Source organism: Astyanax mexicanus, chromosome 14 (assembly GCF_023375975.1).
Source record: "Astyanax mexicanus isolate ESR-SI-001 chromosome 14, AstMex3_surface, whole genome shotgun sequence".
Lineage (NCBI taxonomy): Eukaryota > Metazoa > Chordata > Actinopteri > Characiformes > Acestrorhamphidae > Astyanax > Astyanax mexicanus.
The window spans coordinates 42,534,613-42,561,976 of NC_064421.1; the positions used below are offsets into that span (position 1 = coordinate 42,534,613).

The 27,364-nt window shown below is 39.8% G+C and overlaps 1 protein-coding gene across 1 annotated transcript in view; it reads right to left on the bottom strand.

Annotated features, from left to right (window-relative positions):
• Positions 1-27,364, bottom strand: part of hhat (hedgehog acyltransferase) — a 97,062-nt gene that overhangs the window by 45,598 nt on the left and 24,100 nt on the right. The window contains exons 8-9 of the mRNA XM_015606155.3: positions 21,518-21,668; positions 1,070-1,105 (exon numbers count right to left, since the gene is read on the bottom strand). Coding sequence (XP_015461641.3) covers positions 1,070-1,105; positions 21,518-21,668 — 187 coding nt within the window. The remainder of the gene's footprint in view (positions 1-1,069; positions 1,106-21,517; positions 21,669-27,364) is intronic.

Below are 27,364 nucleotides of genomic sequence, written 5' to 3' on the forward strand. Positions count from 1 at the left end.
TTGTCAGAGGAAATTTAGGGCTAGTATTGAGGATGATTTCAAACAGGCAATGTCAACAGGTGAGTATAATCATAATTTAGTACAAAAGCAGTATCCAGAAAATTCAAAATGTCAAGTCAAAGGAATTTCTTAAGCTTACGGCACAAAGCACATAATAAATGTGCATCTAAATTAAAATAATTTAATTCAAAAGTTACTTCATTTCAGTAATTCAGTTCAGTTCGGTGAAAATCATATAATATATCAATTTTAAGATTTTATTGTCGATGATTATGACTTACAGCCGATGAAAACCAAAAAGTCATTATTATAATATTATGAGACCAGTATTATATAAGACCAATTGATACTTTTGGCAATGTGGGCAGTGTGCCAAGTCCTGCTGGAAAATGAAATCTGCATCTCTATAAAAGTTGTCAGTAGCAGAGGGAAGCATGAAGAGCTGTAAGATTTTGTGGGAAAACAAATCTGTACTGACTTTAGACTTGAAAATAAAACACAGTGGATCAACACCAGCAGATGACATGTCTCTCCAAACCATCACTGATCATCAGTAAATTTTACATTTCATTTAGAAATCAAGGAAACAGTGTCTTGAGGAAGAGTCCAAGCTGCTTGAGGTCTAGTCTAGAGTGCACTTTATGCTTCCCTCTGCTGACAACTTTTATGGAGATGTGGATTTCATTTTCCAGCAGGACTTGGCATATTGCCACTACTGGTCTTATATAATATTCAAATGTTCTGAGACACTGATTTTTGGCTTTTTATTGGCTGTAAACCATAATCATCAAGAATAAAAGAAATAAAGACCTAAAATAGATCACTCTGTGTGTAATAAATCTATATAATATATGAGTTTCACATTTTGAATTACTGACATAAAGTAACTTTTAGAAGAAAACAGTACAAAACAGTGTTCTGAAGCTCCTCCTTCACATCTCTAGAAAAAATATTTGCTAAACACCTCTCAAAAGACTGCTATACATGTGAATATACATAACCAGTCATCATCCCTGGTTTAAACAATAGGAACAAACAGTTTTATTTAAAGATTTAAGAAAAGACATACCTGACAAGCCATCGGTAGAGTCCCACGTCAAAGTGTCTGAAAGAGAAAAATAATATTTAGTAAAATGAGAAGTTCTGAGAGATCCATACAGTTTTAAAGTCTTGAGTTTTTATTGGCAGCATTGCTTCTTTCCAAGGTTTTTTTTCTCCAGTTCTGAACTTATCCAAATATCTTGTTATAGGTCAATTACAGTCACGTGTAATGTTTTGGAAGCTCTGCCTGTTTTTTTGTCTCTGTCAAATATCTTAATATTTAGGACCTAGACTATTTATATTTTTTACTACACACACACAGCTTGCCCAACAATACCAGAATATCGTATAGGAGATAATGTTGGGCGAAAATGTTTTTTTCTGCAGAAAAAAAAAACATCCCCTACTAAAAATACAAAGAAGTGGTTTAAAACTAGGTTTCCCTGTATAAGAATAAAAAAAAACATTTATACAGCCAGAAAATAAGGCTTTTAAAAGCTGGGATTGAAATAAACTGAAGTTTTGTGAAATAATCATGTGTCGAATTATTAAGTGAACCCATGATTCAAAACATTGTTTTCAAGCCCATGCACACCTCATGTACACACAGCCGTGGAGTTACTCACACACAGACAGACACTGGATTATACTTCAGAACAAGGGTTTTTGTGACTGAAAATTCTCATACTAATTATAATACTAAACAAGTCACAGAAGAAACTTTGAGGGACAGATTATTATTGTTTTGCACAATTAATCACAGATATTCCCCGTAGCGCGATGGCCCTGCTCCCTCCGGGTGGGTAGATGGCCCTCTCTTCCCACATCACTCCTAGGGTGATGTCCACAGCACAGGGCGTCTGTGAGCTGATGTACCGGAGCCGAGTCGCTGCGCTTTTGTCCGAGCGTGCTGTGATTCTGCTCGGCAATGCTGCATCAGCAGTAGCTCGAAAAGAGGCGGAGTCTGACTTCACATGTATCGGAGGAAGCATGTGCTAGTCTTCACCCTCCTGGTGTGTTGGGGCATTACTAGTTATATAGGGAAGTCCTAATGGGTTCGGTTATTGGCTGTGTAAATTGGGGAGAAAATGGAAAAAAATTGAAATTAAATTATATATATAAAAAAAAATAATAATAATAATACATCCATTACAAAGCGTGTGGTAAAAGGCTTGAGCTGCTTTACTTTCGGGCACTTTCAGTTAAATAAATGCAACTTATTAACTTTTTCTAACTTTACATGTAAAACGAGAAATCGGATGGTAACAGGTTGTTTTCCTGTTTTTTATTTATATTTGTATTTCTAAAATAGAATTCAATGGTAAAAACGTACACTGACCCTGAAGCCACCGATCCACAGCGGTCTAGAGGGTAATAATTATCATCATACCGCAGAAATCTGTTGATGTACAGATAACTGCTGAGCTACAACACCACTGTAAAAGCTCTGATTGGCGCGAGTGTGACCGTTTGCTCAAGGGCAAATCAGCAGTCATTACGGCAACCTTAGATCCTTCGGTCCTCCAGCACAAGGTCAATTACCCATAATGCCTCAGGTCGCTATTCAGTACACCCCATCCGTTTCTGCTTCTTTGCTCCTGAGCCCTGTTTACACAGCAGCGTAAAGCTAAGGCCCCTGCTGGAATCGGGTCTATTCAGCCGAGAATAGCCTCCTGCACTTAATGACAGAAGCCACTTCTACACCTGCGGAAGTGAAAAGGCCCGGCACAGGAGATGCTTGACGGAACTGCTTGACAGAAGCGCTCGACAGAACTGTTTTAATTAATCTCGGAGGGGGGGAAGGCATGGTCTCCACTGCTACGCTGTCACTGCGTCGAGGGGATTGTGCCAGTTTGGGCTTCTCTCCTTTAATGGCTTATGCTGGGACTGGGAGAAGTGACAGCAGGTCTTAAGCCAGCATTTAAAATAATAGGAGCCAAAAGTGCAGCCCCCTGTAGGCAACAGCGCTTCACAGTTTAGGGGCTTCCCTCCTCCAGCACACCTGATTCATTAATCAGCACAATGCTCACTGCAAAGTTACTGGGATAATCAACAAATCAAACAGAATCAAGGAGCAATCCCTGGATTCAAGTCCAACATTTTCAAATTTGTCTATAGTTTGAAGCTGTTCTTATAGTGGGACATGGAACTGTTAAACATGGTGGTGGATGCATTGTGCTCTGGGGTTGGTTTGCTCTTATGCTTTTCCAAACTAAAATATCTCCAAACAAACAACTTGTTACTCCAAGCAGCAGTTAGGGTATAGGGAATGTGTAAGATGAACTGGAATCTGAATCGGTGATGTGTCTCATGCTAACATAACAAACAGGTGTATATGGTCCAATGTAAACTGGTCCAATGCAGCTGAATGGGTGGGACAATTGGCCAAGCTACTTTGGGAGAAAAAAATAAAGAAAAGAAAAAAGAAAATGTGCTTTAACTTACTTAGGGGTCTGAGCGTACAGTACAGTTCTGTACAGTTCTTAAAAACCTATTGTGGCCTAATGCAATGTGCGATGAAGCTGTTAAATATCTCTATATCAAAGTAATGAATTGCAATACATTAAAATTCTAAATTAGCTTAAACTTCTCGGATTTAGTTTAAACGTTTGGCACTTGGCTTGGTCCAATGTATATGGTCCAATGTAAACTGTGGACTGGAATCTGTTGTTAACGTTAGTGAATTATTAATTACATAAATATCAGACCTGATACTGGTACTGGATCATATATATCATATATCTCTATAAAGAACCATGAAATTCTTTACCTGATTAAAGAGTTAAAGACTTCTTTAGAGTGGTGCTTTATAGAATCTATATGTGCCCAAAAAAAAAAATTCTGTGAATCACACCAGTGAAATGTGAAGTCCTTTTTTTTTCTTAAGCTAAAAAAAAAAAAAAAGGTATTAGTGATACAGTTCACCACCACCCCCCCACCCCCCCGTCATTGGATCCAATATAAAAGTGGGATATCTGACGCTCCCCTGAAGCCTCTTCCTTTCACTGAATGATGAACTCCACCAGGTATTCTTCTGTGTTTGCTCTATCTGGTGTCAAAAAAAAAAAAAAAAGAAAATAAATATTATGGCAGAAAAAATCAATTCCATCCTCTATCACTCACTGTTCCCAGCTTCTCTACCTCCACCTCCCACCCTCCTCTCTCTCTCTCTCTCTCTTTCCCTCTCCCCAAAAAACAATGTGCACTGTAATCAGACTCCTGCCAACGAGCCCGAAAGGTCACACCACATCTTCACATCTCCACATCTTCACATCTCCACATACTCCTTCCCTGTTAGGTTCCCTCCATCCTGCTCCACTGGTTCTCATCAGCGTGCCGTAAACCCCTCTCTCTCTCTTTCTCGATTTCTCTTTCTTGATTTCTCTCTCTCTCTGCTCGTTCAGTGTAATAAGGGAAAGCTATTGATTTCTTGTCACAGAAGGAGGAATACAGAATGATGGATGGATCGGTTTCTCTATTTCAAGTTCTAACATAAAGGACTCAAAATGTGCTACACACACAGTTACACACAAAGAGTTGCCCTATCAAAGAACAGCCTGTGAGTCTCAGGACTTGCCCACATATCTGGATATTTTAAAAAACGTAGTCTTTACTCTCAGTTTTGGTCCCCTTTCCACAACAAGATAAAAATGTCTTGGGTCTAAAAGGATTGTATTTTTTTTTAAACTCTCAACAAAGTGTAAACTGGCAAAACTGGGTTCAAAACCTGTTTGAAATCTGAGAGTTGGTGTCAGAAAAGGTGCTTCAGCTAGGCTCTGAGTTGTCCAGCTGTCTAAAGCGCTGCCACTATGATCGGGAGATCGCTGGTTCGAATCCTTGTCATGCAGCTTGCCATCAGCTGCCGGAGCCCTGAGAGAGCAAAACTGGCCTTGCTCTCTCTCTGGGTGGGTAGATGGCGCTCTTTCCTGTCATCACTCCTAGGGTGATGTTGACCAGCACAAGGCGTCTGTGAGCTGATGTATATGAACTAGTGGTGTCAATCGATTAAAAAATGAACTGCGATTAATCGCATTTGTTTTTCTTTAGACATTTTTATAGTGGATATTTAAAAGTAAATAAAAGAATGAATGTTAGAAATGTAAAATGCAATTATATGTCTATTAGTGATGTCAATTAGTATTTACTTGTACGTTTGAGGATAAAATCAACGTAGGGTGCTGGAATAAAGAATGCATGATAAATTAGATTGTAAAATAGTTTGTGAGGATTTCTTAATTCAAACTTTCATTTGAGTATAAAAATCTAAGGAATGAGGAGCAGGAGGGCAGGAAAGCGTGTGTGTGAGAGAGAGCGAGAGTGATCTCTGACCGGGTCGGAGCTGGAAGTCTGAACCGGAGTGTTACCGCTGGACACAGTAAAAGCGTGCCGTTCACTCATTCAGCCAGAAAACAAATAGGCGCTTTGGGCGGGGCAGATTACAGCGGAAGTAGGGGTCAAACTTGGTGCCTTAATTTACTTGCTTGAAAAAAATAGTAATGCGTTACTACGGGTACGCGATGGAGGGGCGGGGCTTCCCCACACTGACTGACCCTCCTCTGCGCTCCGCAAAACCAGCAACCTGATTGGCTTTTTTTCTATAAGGCGGGACTTTCTCCTTGAACCGACACCACGATTGGTTAAGAGACACAGAGCAGTCAGTGCCCTGTCTCCTCAATAATAAAGTTTTTTTTAATTTTAAGATAATACTGGAAATTTACGGGAAAATACTAATACGGGAGGACGGCGGGAAAGAGGAGTAAAATACGGTAGTTTCCCGGCCAAAACGGGAGACTTGACAGGTATGCGTTATTCATACTATCACTCCATTGATAAAAATATGATTTATCTTATAGCCTTATTGCCAGATGCTGGTTTTGTTTTTGTTTTTTTCTTGTTTATTTAATACTACCAATCTGTAGAGAAATGAACTCACATCTATGGCATTATTGACTTGGACACTTTATGAGATTCTGAGCTTGCCAGTTTCTCGAATGGTGAAGGGAATTACCTCAGCAGTTACAGCAAGACATCAACTGGCTCGACATCAAACATAACGAGGCTCTAAGCCAGCGCTAAGGATCTGCAGCCTCCCTCAGCTCGCAGTTCTAGCACACAGACAGCCTTCAGGTCATGTGTAGCAGCATATGGAGGCAAAGGAAAAGGAAACAGTGGCAGAGCTTTGACTGGCTGCCCGCAGCTTCATATCGTTCCTAGCCCGTAGTCAGAGCTTTTCCCAGTAATTGCTTTAAGCCTCAATTAGAAAGGACTTCACTGGGTCGGCTGGTTGTTGGTGCAGCATTGGCAGATGTTTCCGAATCGTTACGAGAACGCGATCACAGATCATTTCGACAAAACAGCCACTCTACAGCGCTAGCGCGCGTCTTCCGCGATCTCTGTTAGCAAGTGCTGAGCTAGTCCCAGGGCAGCTGCGGTGCTGTTTCAGCAGTCCTAAATTGCAGCTTTAATGGTCCTACATCTAATTGCATGTGAGTGAAAACAACACATTAACTCCCAGAGAGAGAATAAGGCCAGAGGCTGGCTAATGTACATAAATATCTGCCTAAGAGCAGGAAAGCAAGCTGATGGAGTAGAGGATGGAGACAAATCCAGCGCGGGAGTGCTGTGTCTGGAGGCTTTTTGAGAAAACATAAAGAATGTACGGGACAGGGAGGCACAAAACAGGAAATGCTTTTTTTTATTCTTATAAGGCTAATTTAGTCATAAATGTTGTGCTATTTTTTGCATGATACAAAATAAATAAAATTTTCTCATTTTGCATGACTGCAGATGTATATATTGTTTATTTTATATTTAGAGTGAATTGTTTAATACTAAATTCATGTGCATATATTTATTTATTAAATGCCAATAACATCTAGGACTGGAGTTATCTAATAATTTAGTAATCCTGTTTTCTACTAAAAAAAATTACTTCGATTAATCGAGTAATTAGATAAAATATTTTTGCTTGCCTTTTCTTGGTTTAAGAGTTTTATTTCTTAAATTCTAATAATAATGTATAACAACAAACTGCAACAAATAGTTTAGCCACAACACCACAATTATGAATTTCAATATGATACCTGCCTAAATATATAATATTTATATATATAAATATAAAATAAAAATATAAGTACTGAAACGATACAACAACAAAAAACCTAAAACATCAGAAAATGGAACAAAAAATGTAATAATACAATAAAAAACTGAAAATATTTAAAATATAGTGATGTTTATTCCTCATTTTAAGTAAGAACATACGTTTATGGAATTGCTTTGATAGTTAACTTGGTCTGTGATCTGTGAGCTTTTGCTGCTCCTCAATCAAACATGTCTGCTTCCCTCTTTTTCTTCCTTTGCGTGGGTCTGAGCGAAAATGTACAATTAAATAAAAGATTCCTCACGGCAGAGAATCCTCAAAGTCCTCAAACTTTTTTTGTAATCAACGTACTCAAATCACAGATTATTGAAAAAATCTAGTAACATTTTTGCCCCTTGAAATAACACATCAGTGTTTTATTCTCTGCTCAATAATTCAGGGCTAGGGAACAAACGTTTAGAATTTGTCTGTGGAACACCACCAGAGAAGAACAATTAAGATAGATAGGTAAATGTTTAAAACAGTTCTGATTACACGAGTTAAAAGTAAAAATCCTGCAGCTCAGCCAACAAAACACCGGGGTGGATTTTTACTGTCAGGACCTGTACTACTTACCTATGTGTGTTAGTAACTATAGGTTTACATAGGATCTCCGGTGGATTTTGTTTTGCGTTTTACAGAGACTCTAAGACAGATAGATCAGTGACTGAACTGCACTTGGCAGGGCATTATTACACATGTTGTAAAGTAACATATGATATTGCAAAGACTGTTATTACTGTAAAAATGTCTATTTTTCCCCAACGTTTCTAACTGTTGTCCGTCTTGCTGGTGATGCTGTGCTGTTGGCGCACATCATTTATTTATACTACAGACTACAGACTAGACCAGGGGTGTCCAATTTTTTTTTGTTGGGGGCCAGAAGGAGAAATATATTTGAAGTCACAGGCCACAAACTCTGTAATAAAACAAATATTAAAATATACCCCTTTAAATAATACTTTTTTCCTGATTATTTCATTTACACACCATTTTACTTAGACTTACTGTCTTTATCTTTGACAGAGTTGTGTAAACTAAGATTTTTCAAATTTATGTTTAATTTCATGATGTCTCTTAATATTAAACTCCTTAATTATGGCAACTTTTAGACTCTTTGCCACATTTTTCTGCGCTAGAAATGCACACTCTCTCCGCTTTCAGACTCTTTGGCCCGTTTCTGACACCTAGCGTTCAAACTTGAATCTCACATTATAAAAACCTGCTTAACAGCGGGCCAACTTTCATTCTATTTCTAAAATACCTCGCGGGCCGCTCCAAAAAAGGAAATGGGCCGCAAATGGCCCGCGGGCCGTAGTTTGGACACCCCTGGAATAGACGTTTTTTAAAATGAATGGAAAAAAAAAAACAACATGTAATGAGACTTTTAAGCAATGAACTGGGATTGACTAAATGAAACAAATAAAACAATATCTTGGCTCCATACTGTCTACAATCAAATAAAAGTCAATGTAAATAAAATAAGAATGACTGTTTTGCATTACTATTTTCTTTACTGTGTCAATTTTTATTCTAATTTGCAGTTAAGGAACCAGAGGGTGGCACCATGTGTGTGTTTCTAAGTGTGAGCAGCACACCAAAGATCCCTCAGTGCCGTTTGTATGAGAGCACAATTTTATACCAACACTGGCTGCCAGTCATTAGGAAACACTGGCAGCGCTGAGGAAAGCTTTGCGGCGGGGGTTTAAGGTTCATATCCCAGCTGTGCTGCATGCTGTCTGCGCTAAAGGCTCAGTCGGAGGGAAGGATCTACACGGACAAAACCTGGGCTCAGTGCACTTCCCATTTAGTGCGCAGGAGACTCAGCGAGGGCCTGAGGTTTCCACAGTGACTGGCTATGAATGTCCTCGTTACAGAAGAGCCTGTAGAAGACGGAGAGTATCGCCATGTGAAGTGGTCAAATGAATTGGTAGGAAGACAAATCAAAAACAAGCAAGCAAAGCTTGAAATTAAAATCTGCACGAGTTTTTTTGTACAATTCCCAAGCAATTACTGGGAGGGTTTGGGGATGAAAAGAAAAAAAGTGCTAGAAATGCGCACTCTCTCCGCTTTTAGACTCTTTGGCCCGTTTTTCTGCACTAGAAATGCGCACCCTCTCAGCTTTTAGACTCTTTGGCCCGTTTTTCTACGCTAGAAATGCGCACCCTCTCCGCTTTTACACTCTTTGGCCCAATTTTCGCCACTAGAAATGCGCACTCTCTCCGCTTTTAGACTCTTTGGCCCGTTTTTCTGCACTAGAAATGCGCACCCTCTCCGCTTTTAGACTCTTTTCCCCCGTTTTTCTGCACTAGAAATGCACACCCTCTCCGCTTTTAGACTCTTTGCCCCTTTTTTCTGCACTAGAAATGCACACTCTCTCCGTTTTTAGACTCTTTTGCCTGTTTCTCTGCGCTAGAAATGCGCACCCTCTCCGCTTTTAGACTCTTTGGCCCGTTTCTGACACCTAGCATTCAAACTTTGAATCTCACATTATAAAAACCTGCTTAACAGCGGGCCAAATTTCATTCTATTTCTAAAATACCTCGCGGGCCGCTCCAAAAAAGGAAACGGCCCGCAAATGGCCCGCGGGCCGTAGTTTGGACACCCCTGGTCTACAGGCTTTTCTCTGTACTTATTGGTAAATCTATCCTTTCTATTCTTCTTGCTAATTAGCCTCTTTTCTTTTTGTTCTTAAGGTCTTATGTGATTGTGATACCTTCACTCCTGCCTTTAGGAAGTTGTTGCTGACTTCACTAACATTTTTTTAGGGTCTTTTTTTACAGTACTCACAATTTTTGGTCATTAATTGCCGTTGTTTTCCTCAATCTACCTGTTCGACATCTGTTACTTAGTACACCAGTGACGACTTTCTTCTTCAAGACATTCCAAACGATTGTACTGGCTATCAAAACAATATTTGTTCAATCATTCTGATTGATTTTCCATTTTCTCTCAGCTTTACAGTTGCTTGTTTTTCACCTATAGTCAGCTCTCTGGTTTTCATGTTGTTATATATATTCTGGAGGTGATATCTTCTGAACAGAGTATCAGATCCAGATGTAAAAATCTGGAAATAAAAGTTGAAATGTTGATCCTAAGCCTTGTATTCAGCCTTTAACATCAAACCCAAATCTTTTCAGTCTACAGCAGAAATAAAGGGATTGGTGGAGGGGACTGTATATCGCCAGCCAATAGGAAATAGTCCTAAACAACACCTTGTTTGTTCTGAGACCTCCCCCAGACCGGAACAGTCCTAATCAATCTCATTAGCTCTAAGATCTCCCGATCAGCTTGGTTTGTTTGTTCTGAGACCACCTTCACACCGTCATAGGCTCTAGACATCACGTTATTTGTTCTGAGACTATCCTGAGTGCAATTGGTCCTAATGTCCAATTAACTCCATCTGAAAGTGGTTAATCCTAATCATCAGCTAGCTTGTTCTGAGACCTCTCCATTAGAGACTGTTCCTTCAGTAGTGATTCATACTAATCACCACCTTGTTTGTTCTGAGACCCCCCTTAAATGACATTGGACCTAATCCCAGAATAATGTCTTTTAAGCTCTCCCCTGTGACTGTCACTGGTTCAAATCACCTTTTTGTTGGTTTTAAGACCTCCCCCTGATGGTGATTGGCCTTAAACACCACTTTGTCTGTTCAGAGACCTCCCTCCACCTTATTTTTCGCACATAAGGCACACTTAAAATGTTCCCAAAATTAACAGTGCGCTTTATGTATGAATTTCACCAGTCAGGTATTAAAGGAAAACTCTGATGTAAAGTAGACTTTTGGTGTAGTAAAACATGATAAAAAGTACTTACATAATAAATAAAATAAGCTTCTTCTACACTTTTTAAGTTATTGTTTCATTCCTCCATCTAACTGTTTTTAGAAATTATATGGTGATAAAATGTAAAATACTAATTTAAAAGGCAGAAGGTTGAGGACATTATGTTGATTCAACGTTAAAATTTCAACGTTTGCACAACCGTTTAATATTAAATGTTGATTCAACACTGAAAGAACATTAGACATTACTTTAGTCATATTTTAACCACATTTCAACGTTCAAGGTTGGTTGTGTGCCAGCTGGGACTAAGAGATTTTCACCCCTAATGAAAATAGATGATTATTAATATTGAGCCTTATAATGGGCCTTAAAGTCCGAAAAATCCAGTTATCACCACCTTGTTGGTTTTGACACCCACCTCCTCCTGAATGTGATTAATCCTAATCACCTCCTCATTTGTTCTGACCCCTCCCTTTACTCCTATACACTTACCTATACACAATCCCACACTGGCAGACCCTACAGGCCCTACACAATCGACATATCCAACAACCTACACCACATTACTGATGTACAGTGTGACTGGGAGTCACATTAAAAGCACAGAGGCTCATACCATTTCATGAAGATCTAGAGGTTCTCCAACTCGTCAAGTCTGTGATTATCCACAGGGCCACCTCTAGGGTTAATGACACTTTCAGATTCCGCCCCTGCTGATGGAGGCTAGCATCCATTCAGGAATAATCCATTTCACCCGGCATTTGATTAGCGGTGGAATGCATCTCGCAAAATGTAAAGGTCAAACAAAAGTGGATATCAGCGAGTCCATTTTCTAAGTCTGGAATCTGCCCCACAGTCTCAGCTAGATAAATATACAGGAGCGCATTTACATTTTGTGGGCATGTGTTACGGCCTGAGATTAATGATATGCAGAGTTTTTAATATGTGTGCATTCCAAATAGAGCTTCAGTCCACAGCAGAAGATGCCTATGGTAAAATAAGCAGCCTTCTATAGGGAGCAACACTATAGGGAGTGAAGTATTTAAAAAATAATAATAAAAAATGTCTACAGCACAGGCATTAAACATGCCCACAATGAGCCGGTGTAGCTGAAGGTTTTCTTTCTAAACAATTAGCAGTTGGTCAGTCTTCAAGCAGCCTCACCAATCACACGACAACTTTTAGACTCTTTGGCCTGGTTTTCTGCGCTAGAACCGCACACTCTCTCCGCTTTTAGACTCTTTGGCCTGGTTTTCTACGCTAGAACTGCACACTCTCTCCGCTTTTAGACTCTTTGGCTCGGTTTCTGCGCTAGAAATGCGCACCCTCTCCGCTTTTAGACTCTTTGGCCTGGTTTTCTGCGCTTGAACTGCGCACTCTCTCCGCTTTTAGACTCTTTGGTCTGGTTTTCTGCGCTTGAAATGCGCACTCTCTCCGCTTTTAGACTCTTTGGCCTGTTTTTCTGCACTAGAAATGCGCACTCTCTCCGCTTTTAGACTCTTTGGCTCGTTTTTCTGCGCTAGAAATGCGCACTCTCTCCGATTTTAGACTCTTTGGCCCGTTACTGACACCTAGCGTCCAAACTTTGAATCTCTTATCATAAATACCTGCTTAACAGCGGGCCAATTTGCATTCTACACTCTAAAATACCTCTGTAGTTTGGACACCCTTGCCCTAAAACAACTGTTTGTGATTTCAGCAACAACCACCAGAGGCCAGTAGTGAAGAAATCACAATCTACTGCTTTACCAAAAGATGAAAACCACTATTACACAGGTGAATAGGAAGACCAGGCTGGAATTTACAGTACAGAGACACATCTATGAACTGATTATTGACTGATAAGACAAAAAATAACCTTTGTCAGTGTAATGGAAACGCTAATGATTGGAAAATGAAAGGACCTGCTCATGATGTCAAACATACCAGCTTGTCTGTGAAACACAGTGGAGGTAGCATCAAAATTTGGCCTTGGACATGGCCTTCTTCTGGTTCTGGTCATCTTCATTGATGATTAACGAACTCAGAAGTCTACAGAAAGTCTACAGGGTGGGTTTAGACAGGAGGTGCTCTCTTCTGAACTGTGTATCAGATCCAGGTGTAAATACCTGGAAATAAGTACTGAAATGTTGATTTTTTTTGTCTCATATTCATCTTTTAATATCAAATCCAAATGTTTTTAGTCTACAGCAGAAATAAAGGGAATCGGCTTTAGGGGACTGTATTAACATTTTGTCCCACACCTAATAGTCACTTTGACGCTTTGTGTACATCACTAAATAAAACCAAGTGTCTATATAAAAAAAAAAGTGTGAATTACAACAATGAGCTAATTTGCATTTTAAAATGTAATATAAGTAACATGTCAAAGATCCAGATTAAAAGTAAATTTTAACTGCATTTGTTTAAACTTACAAAGTAAAAGTGTTTAATTTTGAGGGCTGAACACTGTTTTGTCTGTGAAGCCTCACGTCTCTTGTTCCTTGTTAAATGAACCGTATCTCAGTGTGTGTAAACATGCAAATCTGCACATTCCTGATTTGTTTGTGTACATGTGTGTGTGTCTCATTAGACAGCGATGGGCCAGACTGAGCAGATTGGTCTGGGGCTAAATGACCAGCATATTCAGATCAGCCAGCCACCTTCCATCTGCTCAGCCAATGAAACCAGGCCATGCAAAACTGTCTGGCTACTTATCACACACACACACACGCACGCATGCGCACACACACACACACACACACACAGAAAATGTTGCTCTCGAGCTTCATTTTTCTCCTCTCTGGTGCTTTTTTCCCCTCATGCTGTGTGAATCATCTGCATCAGTTTGTGCTCGACTGAGTGTTTTACGCTCGAGTTTTGAAAGGGGTGGTTTTGACAGTCTGGGGGCGGAGTCAGGGTCGCCTCCCTCAGCAAACGCTGATATCTCCAGGGTTCGTGACGGACCACCTACCTCCACGAGCCGGAGCAGGGCGGGGAAGAACGGCAGGAGAGTTAGCTAACTGGCTATGCTAACATCCAAACAACCCGCTCTCCGGCGCGACCTGCTCAGAAAGAGCGGGTGCAGGTAATTCTCACAGCGCGCAAGCAAAAAAAAACACCCGAGAGGAGAAAAATGAAGCTCGAGAGCAACATTTTCTTCGTGTCTGTGATTCTCTTTTTTTGCTTGCTAGTTTCACATTTGTGCTCACGAGCAGTTAATTTACACACGCAAAATGTTAAAAAACACAACGAAGGTGAAGACTAGCACACCTCCTCCGACTCATGTGAAGTCGAAGGAAAGCACAGTGACTCGGTTCCGATACATCAGCTCACAGATGTCTTGTGCTGATCAACATCACCCTTTGGAGTGATGAAGGACAAGAGATGCACCATCTACCCACCCAGAGAGAGCAAGGCCAATTGTGCTCTCTCAGGGCTCCGGCAGCTGTTGGCAAGCTGCATGATCGGGATTTGAACCAGCAATCTCCCGATCATTGTGGCACCTCATAAACACAAGCCTACAAAAATCTACTGAGATTCCTTTTGGCAGCTTCTTTATGTAGTTACGTGCAATCTTTATTGCCTTATTTTGAAAATCTTGATTAAAACAGAACAGTAATTAATTTGATTAATTGCCAAATTCAAATTCTAATCGTGATATTGATTAGAGGTCATACCATCTCTATACTTCCCACCTCCTTTCTCTTTTTCCCCTCCCTCTCTACCTACACCTTTAAAGAGTGTGTTATGATGTTTCCTATCATCAGAGGGACGAGCAGTAAGAATCTCAAATTACAGAAATCTCACTCTATGCTTTAGAGCAGGGGTGTCCAAACTACGGCCCGTTTCCTTTTTTGGAGCGGCCCGCGAGGTATTTTAGAAATAGAATGAAAGTTGGCCCGCTGTTAAGCAGGTTTTTATAATGTGAGATTCAAAGTTTGAACGCTAGGTGTCAGAAACGAGCCAAAGAGTCTAAAAGCAGAGAGGGTGCGCATTTCTAGCGCAGAAAAACGGGCAAAAGATTCTAAAAGCAGAGAGAGTGCGCATTTCTAGCGCAGAAAAACGGGCAAAAGATTCTAAAAGCGGAGAGAGTGCGCATTTCTAGCGCAGAAAAATGGGCAAAAGAGTCTAAAAGCGGAGAGGGTGCGCATTTCTAGCGCAGAAAAACGGGCCAAAGAGTCTAAAAGCGGAGAGGGTGTGCATTTCTAGCGCAGAAAAACGAGCCAAAAAATCTAAAAGCGGAGAGAGTGCGCATTTCTAGTGCAGAAAAACTGGCCAAAGAGTCTAAAAGCGGAGAGGATGCGCATTTCTAGCGCAGAAAAACGGGCAAAAGAGTCTAAAAGCGGAGAGAGTGCGCATTTCTAGCACAGAAAAACGGGGCCAAAGAGTCTAAAAGCTGAGAGGGTGCGCATTTCTAGTGCAGAAACACGGGCCAAAGAGTCTAAAAGTGGAGAGAGTGCGCATTTCTAGCGCAGAAAAACGGGCCAAAGAGTCTAAAAGCGGAGAGGGTGTGCATTTCTAGCGCAGAAAAACGGGCCAAAAAATCTAAAAGCGGAGAGAGTGCGCATTTCTAGTGCAGAAAAACGGGCAAAAGAGTCTAAAAGCGGAGAGGATGCGCATTTCTAGCACAGAAAAGTGGGCCAAAGAATCTAAAAGTAGAGAGGGTGCGCATTTCTAGCGCAGAAAAACTGGCCAAAGAGTCTAAAAGTAGAGAGGGTGCGCATTTCTAGCGCAGAAAAACTGGCCAAAGAGTCTAAAAGTTGCCGTAATTAAGATGTTTTATATTAAGAGACATCATGAAATTAAACATCAATTTGAAAAATCTTAGTTTACACAACACTGTCAAAGATAAAGATAGTAAGTCAAGTGAAATGGTGTATTGAAGTATTAGTATTATTTAAAGTGGTATATTTCATTATTTGTTTTATTATAGAGTCTGTGGCCCGTGACTTCAAATATATTTCTCCTTCTGGCCCCCAACAAAAAAAGTTTGGACACCCCTGGTCTAGAGTAATCATCATCTCAGATTCATTTCCTCTCCGCTTCCTTTCCCCAGTGCTGCTGCGTAAAGTGCTGTCCCCTCTCAGCGCATGCAAAGGAGTGTGTCCAGAGAGATAGAGAGAGGGGAGAGAGGAGAGGGGAAAGAAGAAAGACAGAAAGAGAGAGAGAGAGAGAGAGAGAGAGAGAGAGGGATGGGAAACCTGAGTGAGAGTATCAATGTGCCTGACAGACAGTGGAACTGCAGTAAAGCTTCAATACCCTGGAGTATCTGCCAAATCCAAGACCGCCAAGTCAGCGCCTCGTCTGTACAACAGCCCTTTATCTCTGCACCTCCCTCTCTCTCTCTCTCTCTCTCTCTCTCTCTCTCACACACACACACACACACACACACACACACAGTCTTCCTCTACCCATCTGTGCCTCTAAAAGAAATGGAATAAGAACAAGAGCACTGCGGGAAGTAAACAAACACCAACAAGAACAACCATGTCCCGTCCAGAAGAGCACAGTTTCTACTGTAATATACTATATTAAGTCTTCTGCCATGGTGGACAATCCATACCTTAACCCTCCTATTATGTTCATTTGATGATCCCAGGTCAGTTTGACCCGTTGCATGTTTAATTATCCAAAAAAGATATCTGAAAAAAAAAAAAATCCTAACAAGCAGTGTGAATATTTCATTACTAACTTCATTGCTAATTATTATCAATATAATTAATATTTATCGCAATAGTGTTCCTTACTTTTAACAGGTAATGGTTTAATTAGGATAATTCACTCGTTTGTCATTAAAAAAAAATACATGTTCAAACTTTTTTTTTTAATGTTTCACTGCTTTATTACTTTTGAAGGACCAACATATAAAACAGCAGTTTAAAATAACATTGAAACATAACATAACATTAATGATTTTTTTTTCTTAATTTCCTCTTTTGTGTTTGGTGTTTTTTGTTTGTTTTTTGTTTGTTTTTTGTTTGTTATATATATATTAGTTAGGTAAAAAAGGGTAGGCAAAATAAGCTAAAGCTTCATCCTATACCTTTTCGGTTGTTTAAAGAGATTGTTTAAATGCAAGATAGAGGATGTGATTTTTTTTTTTCTTTTTCTCTTTTCTTTATTTTCTGTTCTTTGTATGTGTATATGTTTTTTTTTTTTTTTTTAAACTGGGGAAACAAAAAACTAAACTACATTGCAATTTTGTTTTAGTTTGTACAGGGGGTTGTTGCAAATATGTGAGATGAACCATTTTCATATTATATGTTGATTACACTGATTAAGGGAAGCAGAAGAAGTTTCATACTGATAAAATATTTTTAAACAATTTTTTCTAGATCTTCAAACTTCAAGACGGGTCAATTTGACCTGCAACATAACAGGAAGGGGAGGGTTGATGGGGCACAAAAAAAAAAACTTAATTTTAGCTGACTCCACCCTGACTCCAGGCTAAGTATGTCTGGAAGGAGAAGTTTGACTGGGGCACTGGGTGATGTATGGGTTTAGACACAGGGCAGAAGTTCTTATTGATTGACTGATTGATTTGCATATTGTGATGTGTCTGTGTACCAAAGTACACAAACCATGGTGCTACTTTGTACTTAAAATTAAAATGAAACACATTTAAGTATTTTGTGGTTGTAATGATAAAAAAAAAGTTCAATGGGGTATGAATACTTTTGCAAGCCACTGTGGCTGAAACATCTGCTCAGGTTCAGACCCAGAACAAGCGCCAATCCCTCACTGTAGTTAGACAATATAATATATTTTACTCCAAACAGTGTCCCTAACCAACGGTCAGTGTTCCAGCCTGAGCTTCCCACACGTCCAGGCTGTCCAGTCTCATTAAGCAACTTTACAGTAGCACGGGAGGCCGAGGATATTCGAGTCACGAGGAGTTTCCTGGCTCTGCGTGTTATTTTATAATAAGAGACAAACACTATTTACAGCAGTGAGAGATTCACACCTGTGTATATTGGTCTAATTAGCTCATAACAGAGCTGCACGTCTTCACTGTGATTCTAAAAACACTTTTTATTAGTGATGTAAATATGCTGAAGGCATCACAGCATTCCTCAGATCCAGCTGTTGTACACCTGCTTGACTTAATTCTGAAGCAATAAATGCATAAAAACAAATTATGTGTGTTGCATCTCAGACAACACAATTCTGTTTCAGCAAATAAACTACTACGAAAACCATAGTCGGGGTCTGATTGGTCCAGCGGTCTTAAATGCTGCCTCGGGAGATGATCGGGAGAACGCTGATTCTAATCCAGGTCATGCAGCTTGCCATCGGCTGACAGAGACAGTTAGGGTGGGTAGATGGCGCTCTTTCTCCTCATCACTCCTAGAGTGATGTTGATCAGCACAAGGCTGCGTCTGTGAGCTGATGTATTGAAACCGAATCGCTGCGCTGTGATGCTACTCGATAATGTTGCATCAGGAGGCATGTGCTAGTAAGTCTTCACCTTCCTTAAGTTGTGGCATCAAAAATGATGGGGGATATACATCTGAGTAGCAGCTGAATAGGTGGGACAATTGGCATAGCTAAATTGAGTTTATTTTATGTTAAAAATGATGGCTTACTGCTAATGAAAACCCAAACATCAATATCACAGAACAGTAGAATATTGAATAAGGCCTATTTACAAAATTATTTTAAATACAGAAATGTACAGTATACTTAAACTGTATACTTACATTTATATAGCACCTTTCTAGACACCTAATGACCCAATGACACACTATTTACACCATTTAGACACCGGTAAGAAGGGGCAGCCAATCGTGCACAGCATACTCTAAACCGGAAACAACCGTCCACCTCAGGTGAAGAGCTGACCTATATCTGGGCATACAGTCATTCACACTTTCACATACATACATACATACATTCCATTGTTTTGTACTGTGGGAGAAAACCTGTGTCCCTGGAGGAAACCCACACAGATACAAGGAGAACATGGAAACTCCACCCAGGCAGGGACTTGAACCCAAGACCCCAATGCTGGGAAGGGAACGTGCTAACCACTAAACCACCGTGCCGGCAACTAAATGCTCAATATGCACTAAATAATACTTCGTCCAGGCTCCTTTAGCATGAAATACTGCATCAACGTGGTGGCGTGGCATGGAGGTTTTGATTCTTGACGCAAGACGTAGATGTGACTATTGTGCATGTGCACATCACAATGACGATGCCTAGGCAATATATCATGAAGCCCTATTTAGAATTCCTAGATTTAGAATTTACATTAGGCCTTAAAACTGATATTATGGATGTTTACAGCTCCAGAATTTCTAGATTCATGAATTAAACGCTAGAATGCTCCAGAAGCACAAGATTAATGATTACCATTACTTCAGAGATTAGAGAGATTGGAGCATGAACAGTAAAATGCCCAAAAAACTAGATTAAAGTTGACTTACACTACAATCCTTATATCCAGGCATCCAAGATCTTTAGAGCCTGACTTTAAAGCTCAGAAAGCCAAAATATCCCTATATAAACAATTATACAACAGTTAGTTCCGACCTCACAATCTGATTGGTTGAGAAGTGATCTAGCCGTGATGATATTCGTGATAACATCACGGTCTTCTCACACTAAACTTGTATCTCTCCGCCGACGCGTTGCCGAGTAACAGCGTATATACACAGGACAGCCGCAGCAGCATTAGCTTAACACAGACTAGCGCTCAGCCGTGGCACGCTCACCCGCAGCCCACAGCGCTGGCTCGTCTTTCGTGGAAAAAAGGGAAAGAAAATCGCTCGGTTACTGCCGTCTGACAGCCAGAACGATAACTTAACCAGCCAGGCTAGGTTAAGCTAAGCTAAGCTAATGCTGAGCTAAAGCAAGCTACGCTAACCTAACCACAGTCCAGCCGGCTAGCTAAAACCAACACCACCCAGCAAAACAAGCAGAAATGCTTAAAAAATGCGCAGATTTCACCTGAAGACGACTCCACAGAGCAGGAGAGGAGAGTATTAGCGTTATTTCACGCTCCTAACGTTACCATCTTCATTTATTCCCAATTTTGATTTCAAGCTAACTTTCGTGGTGTTAGTCATGTTAACCATACACCGTTTTGTAGTTAAGTTTCAGTTCTGTTACAGTTGTTGTGGAACTACTTTTTGGCGGAAGGCACAGTCCATATTAAAGCATATTCAAACCGATTTTCTTAAAGTTCTTTGATTTATTTTCTTTATTCATTTTGTAAAAAGAAACTGTTGTATGAAAGCAATAGAACAGTCGAGGTCGTGTGTGATCACAAATAACATCACGGCTGTGATGATCTACGGCACGAGCCGACCGCATCACAGCCGTGATGTTATTCGTGATCACACACTCCATCTCGTGTTCTATTGCTTAATTATAATGTTCTAGAATCCCTAGTTTAATGGCCTAAATGTTACTGTGCTCTGGAATCACTAGATCATAGTTTCAAACTCTCAAGAATCTCTTTATTAAAGTTTGTCATGCTCTAGAACTCCTGGAAACACGTCCTAAAGATTCACAAGCATCAATTATCTAATGCTGATGAATCCATAGACTCATAGACTCATAGACTCAGGCATTACATGAAGAATGTCTGGGATTCTCTAGATTAAAGTGTTTACTGCTCTAAAATCAAAAGAACCTGATATTAAATTCCAGAATGCTTTAAAAAATCAACAGCACTAGACTTTAATGTTGCAGAACCGCCTGAGCAACTCAAGAGGCTCCTGAGATTAATGTTTATAATGCTGACACAAAATTTAAAACACTTAAAAAACTGATTTGGTTGATAATTAAAATCTAGAACAACACAGATTCCTAATCTAGATTCACTGTACAAGTTCTTCAAATCTAGAAAGCTGGAGAACCCCTGTTGCCTGGAAAGCTCTCGTGTCTCCGGTCATGCAGCTTGAATTATGTCAGGCTTTTAGCGCAAAAACTCAATCAGGCCGGAGGAGTGGAGCATGTATGAGCATGTTTTATAATTCCTCACGGGAGAGCCGAGCCGAGCCGAGTCGAGCCGCCTGCTGAAAGTCTGAGTGAGCGCGCACTTAACCAGCGCGACGCAGCGGCACGAGAGCTGCAGCTATTTACGAGCTGCTGATATAAAATAGTTAAGACGCAGCATGAATTTTAGATGCGGCTGTCTTGTATTTATCTGCGGGGGAACGTATGTGCGTGTACGCACTGGGGGAAGCTTGGGGCTCCTGGGTGCATCTCTCTACTGTAGCAGATGATGATGGTGAATACAGTGCAGAACTGCCCCCTGCAGGACAGCAGGGGCAGTGCTGCCTGGATACAGTTTAAATAAAAAAAAAGAAGTGGTCAGCGCTGTTTTCTATTGCTGAAGCAGAGACACACTTGTGTGAGGGATACACACACCAGATAGATACACTCAGATGTGAGATACACTCGTATGTGAGAGATACACTTCCAGGAGAGAAGATACACTTGTGATGGTACACTGACATGGGCAAGAAAAGGCAGATAATAAAGGTTTTGGGTGGATAGCTACAGAAGGCAGGCGGTGTTTTTGTGTGTATGTGTGTATGTGTGTGTGTCTCACCTCCACATTCCTTGGAAGCTGTACATGATGCTCACACAGCGGGGCAGCGGCGGCGCCTCGAGCCCATCCAGTGTGACCAGAAGAGACGCCGCACCAAACAACACCAGATACTTTACATAGAAGAACTGAACCACCGCCAGAGCCAGACCACCTACAGATACACACACAGAGAAACAAGGATAGAGGAAATATATATATATATATATGCAGTGTTGGGAAGGTTACTTTTAAAATGTAATCCCTTACAGATTACTGATTACATCACTCAAAATGTAATTTGTAACGTAATCAGTTACATTACTTCAAGTGAGTAACGTAATCTGATTACTTTGGATTACTTTAAATATTGTCATTTTTTTAAGCCTGAATGAATGTAACAAATAGATAAACAAATAAAACAGCCTTTTCAATCACTCTATAAAAATACTTATGAAACCATTTCATCAAACAATTTTATAAAACACTTCTATAAATTGATGATAAAACCATTTAAAACCAAACAATGTAACAACAACCGTAAGCTATCTATTTGCAGGTTTGCCTCCAGTGTTAATTTTGACAACAAATTGTGATTTAGTCTTAGTCATAGTCTTGTGACGAAAATAGTATTTAGTTTTAGTCACAATTTAGTCATCTGAAATGTTTTTAGTTTTAGTCGACTTAATGTCATAAGAATATAGTCGACTAAAATTACAGTAAATTTAGTCGACTAAAATGTAAAGGGTGTAAATGTAAATGCTTGTTCATCAGTTCCCTTGAATTATTAACTATACACTTATACGAAATGAAACGTTTAATAACCACTTGAGTAATATTGTTAATGTTTGAAAGTGAAATATATTTATATATGATTTAATGTATATTATTATTATTATTACTATTATTATTGTAGGTGTGTGACTATACATATTTTACATTTAAAATTTTGCTCTAGAAATCAGGTCATAAAACATCTGAATAGTTAAATTATAGTTTAAACAGAGCTGTAGATGCAAAAACTTTTAAAGGATCTAGTTTTATCTCCAGCACTAACCCAGCACACCTACTGTAGCTACAGTCTATAAATGAACACACATTCACACACTGTCCTGTAGAGATGCTCTCAGGATGTACAGAGAGACTTCATGAGTTAAAGTGAGAAACTTATGAGAAAGTGCTGTAAGGAACTTTTGGGTTCATAGATTCACTTATTTTATTGTTTTATTTTCGTTATATTATTGAGTTCCTTTCTGACCTGCTGCTGATTTATCACTAGCTATATCTTTCCCACTGTGAGACATCTTAATGAGTTAGGGTTCTGTATCAGTTCTGTGTTTTAGTGCACTGCTGAGTTAAACACATCAGCTCATGAAATAACATCAGTATTAAAACGCGGATCTCTGCATGGAGATCTGTGTGACTCTGGTCTGCAGAAGCTGAAAGATTAGTGGTGTTTTTACCGGTAATGGAGTCGCTCCACGCGGTTTACACGTTATCTTGTTTTTCGCGACGTCAAAAGAGAAATATATCTCTCTCTCCTCTCTCTCTCTCTCCCTGCTGAACTCTGTCGAGTTAACTTCCAGTCGAGCTCCGTATCGACAGTTTAATTCCGCGCGGCGCTGCTGCAGGAGAGGCGGGTACTCCACCTTCGCTAAAGTAGCAGTGATTGGATCTCTTCCTAACTGGTCCCTACCTTTCACAGACCTAAATCAGTTCTGATTGGATTTCGTCCCTGCCAAACATTTTCGTCTCGTTTTTATTCGTTGACCAAAATGTCAGTTAATTTCGTCTCGTTGTGTGAGCGTGGAGCCGCTGTGAGCCGCTGCCCCTCCTTCCCTGTCATATCAGAGCGTATTCACCGCAAAATGTTATTTGCGTTTTGTCAGTGTTGGATTGGAAGAGCAAAAATAGGAAAGTACCGCAATGTAACCCTTTTATTTTAGCAGAGTAACTGTAATCTGATTACCACTTACTGAAGCAGTAACTGTAACGGATTACAGTTACTTATAATTTGTAATCTGATTACGTAACGCCGTTACATGTAATCCGTTACTTCCCAACACTGTATATATGTGTGTGTGTGTGTGTGTGTGTGTGTGTGTGTGTGTGTGTGTTTGTGTGTAACAGTGTGAGAAGAAAAAAAGAAAGAAAGAAAGAAGGAAAGAAAGAAAATGGAGGAGATAGTGGAAAGAAAAAAAGAAAGAAATAATAGGGGAGTGATTGAGAGACAGAGTCCAGGAAAGAGGAAGAGAAAGAAGAGAAAGAGAGTGAGGGTAAAAGAGACAGAGGAAAAAAATGAAGGCGATTGAGGAAGGAAAGGAAGAAAGAAAGAAAGAAAGAAAGAAAGAAAGAAAGAAAGAAGTGAGTGAAAGTGGGAGAAAGAGACAGTCTAGGAAAGAGGAAGAGAAAGGTGTGAGTGTAAGGGTGAGAAAATAGAGAAAGTATATAGAGGGAAAAGAGGAAAAATGAGAAAACAAGGGGCAAATTAGAGAGACTAAAAAGAACTTATCATCAAAAGAGAAAGAGAGAGAGAGAGAGAAAGATAAGTGCAGAAACATAAAAAGTTGAGAGAAACTAGAAAATAAAAATGGATAGTAGATAGAAGAAAGAGATGAAAATGAGAAAAAAGCAAGAAAACAAAGAGAGTAAAAAAGAAAAAAGAAAAAGGAGAAGGGGAAAGTCAGAGAGAATACAAAAGAGGAAAAAGCAATAAGAGACAGAGAGAGAGAAATAAAGAGACAAATAGTCGAGAGAGAAAGAGAGAGAGAGATGGATAAGCAAAGCATCTGTAAATCTTTTTTCACATTTATTTATAAGATATATACAAAAAAAGTTAAGTATAAGTTTATCCAATCAAATCAGTAAGTAAAGTGGGGTGGGGTTTAAACATAACACTATTTGAACCATTTCTGACACCAATCTCTTTACATCTAAACTGATAATTAAAATCGATATTGTGTTTTTGAAAATCCATACTGTACTCTATTTTCTTACACCCCTTGAAGTAGGTGGATAATGAGATGCAGTAAGACAGAAATGGGTTACAGAGGAAGAAGAAATTAAACTGAATAATGAAGGAAATGAAATGCTGGGAAAGAAAATCAGTGGAAAGTTGGACGGGAGGAACCTGACGGCTGTATTCCTCCCTTAGGGTCGTTTCTATCCATCCACCACCTCTCATAAAAGCCTAAAGTGTCCCATATGCATACAGTATCCCCCCCAGAGACTCCAGCTCCACACACACACACACACACACAGAGACACAGTACTGGATTATTAATAAGACAGACTGCAGTCGGAGGCAGAGTGAGGCTGACTCTGCTGTAACTCTGGGTGTATAGAGTCCTCCGGCACGCTGGAAGCTGGAACACGGGTTCCAGCGAGTTCACTGATACATACAGACCACAGTGGACTCTGAGAAGCATGTGCTGATATAAACACTTCATCTGTAATAAACTTTCCTACTTGCCTGACCCTGGTATCCAATATCCAACCATACAGAACCCCCCTAAGAACAAGGAGGCTTTAGAATTCCCTTTCTGAAATCTAAAATGCTCTAAAAACATGCTCTTAAAATCCCCAACATCTCTAGTTATAAGTATGTAAATCTTTATAACCTCTAGAACCAGGCATCAAAGTCTCCAATGGTGCAGGTTCAATGGTTCAACCAGTTTGTATCGGCTTAATCCTTGAGAATCTTCAGGCGTGGGGAAGCTGTAGTAATGCTTGAAATCCATAGCTAAAAGTACAATGCTTCTGGGGACACTATGATCAGGAGATCGCCGGTTCGAATCCTGTTCATGTAGCTTGCCGTCGGCTACCAGAGCAGAGCCCTGAGAGAACACAATTGACCATGCTCTCTCTAGGTGGGTAGATGGCGCTCTCTTCCCACATCACTCCAAAGGGTGAGGTTCGCAGCACGAGGCGTCTGAGAGCTGATGTATCAGAACCGAGTCGCTGTGGTGATCCAGTTGCTTTTTACTTCAAGGCATATTGAGTAACGTAATTTAGAATTACTAGGATTTCTGCATAAATTGGTCATTAAATGTGTTCTGATCTTCATCTAAGTCACAACAATAGACAAACACAGTCTGCTTAAACTAATACCACACAAAAATTTAAAACATGTTCGCATGGGGAAAGTGAGGGGGAAAAAGTTGGATTTAAGTTTGGATTTAATAACTGGTTGACTCTCCTTTGGCAGCAAAAACCTAAACCAAACGTTTCCTGTAGTCAGGAGGAATTTTGGATTATTCCTCTTCTAAAACTGTTTCAGTTCAGCTATAATATTCTTGGGATATCTGGCGTGAATTGATCGCTCTCTTGAGCTCATGATGCCAAAGCATCTCAACTGGGTTGAGGTCAGGACTCTCCAGAAGGCATATTTTCAGTTGTTGAAGCCATTCGGTTGTTCATTTACTTCTGTGTTTTGGGTTGTTGTCCTGTTGCATCACCCATCCTCTGTTGAGCTTCAGTTTGCAGACAAATGGTCTTTAGTTTTCCTGCAAAACGTCTTGGTAAACTTGGGTATTAATTTTTCCGTTGATGATGGTAATGCGTCCAGACCCTGAGGCTTTTTCTCGCAACTGTAAGAGATTTTAAGCCACATCACCCAGCTCAACCCCACCCCCCACCAACTTTCCGTCTCTGCTGGATAGTGGGCAGTAAGAGTACACCCCCCAGTGTATTGTCTGTATTCTGCCGGCATGGAGCTAAGAGCCTTTTCATATCTGTGAGAGCTGCTGCCGAGCATCCATTCCACAAGAGACACAGGTACTGAACACTAATAACCGTCCTATAGCTACACACACACACACACACACACACATACAAAACATCTTTCTACTATCTCACTACCTCGCTTCAACACACACACACACACACACACACACACACGACTACTGTTCTACCAAAGTTCTCCCCTGTGCCTCTCTAGTACCAAAGAGTGAGTGCTTTTATTTCCCTTGCAGCCTTGATGGTATATTGGATATCAGCAACTTTTTGAAATCAATGGGAAAGAAATAAGATCATGTCACTATCCATCTCAGACTGAAGCTATGATTTATTACACTTACATCAAGTCACACCATGTCCTATGAAAGCTTAAGAATTATACAATACCCTGCAGATTATGGGGCATCCTGCATCGAATGTGGATGTGATCTAGGGGTGGGCGATATGGCTCTAAAAAAATATCATGATATTTCAGGGTATTTTTGCGATAATGATATACTTGGCGATATAGGAAAACTAAAATAATCCATTAATTTCAGGAATATAGTATAATAGTATAACAGAATAATCATAATGTGGCAAAATAAATAATATAGCATAAAATAATATAATGCAGCAAATAATATTGCAGAATATTTAGTGCATGCATATAAATTATTATAAACAATTATACAATAAATACACCTATAGCTTCACAGTAAATAATAGACTAGGTTTAAGACAGAACATCCCTATTATCACGATTTTTAATATCATGATATTTCTGTGTCACGATATATTGTATACGATATAATATTGCCCACCCCTAATGTGATCTATAATTTTTAAGAGTCAGTTCTTTGTCCACGAGGACAACTCTAGCCAGATGATCCCGATCATTACCAACTGTTCGCTCTCCACTGTCTTCTAAGATGTATCCCCTGTACACATGACACATCAGGAACTGTCTGTCATATTTTACACTTTTCCTAAACTGAAATAAAAATAAGCTATTTTTGTACCTTGTTCAATGTAAAAGCAGCTTATACGTTTAAAGAAAACTGGTTTTCCTTAAAAAAATTAAAAAGGCTAAATTAAACTTGTGTGTTCATATTGGTTACAAGTTGTATTGTGCTTGCATGGTCTTGACTCGAT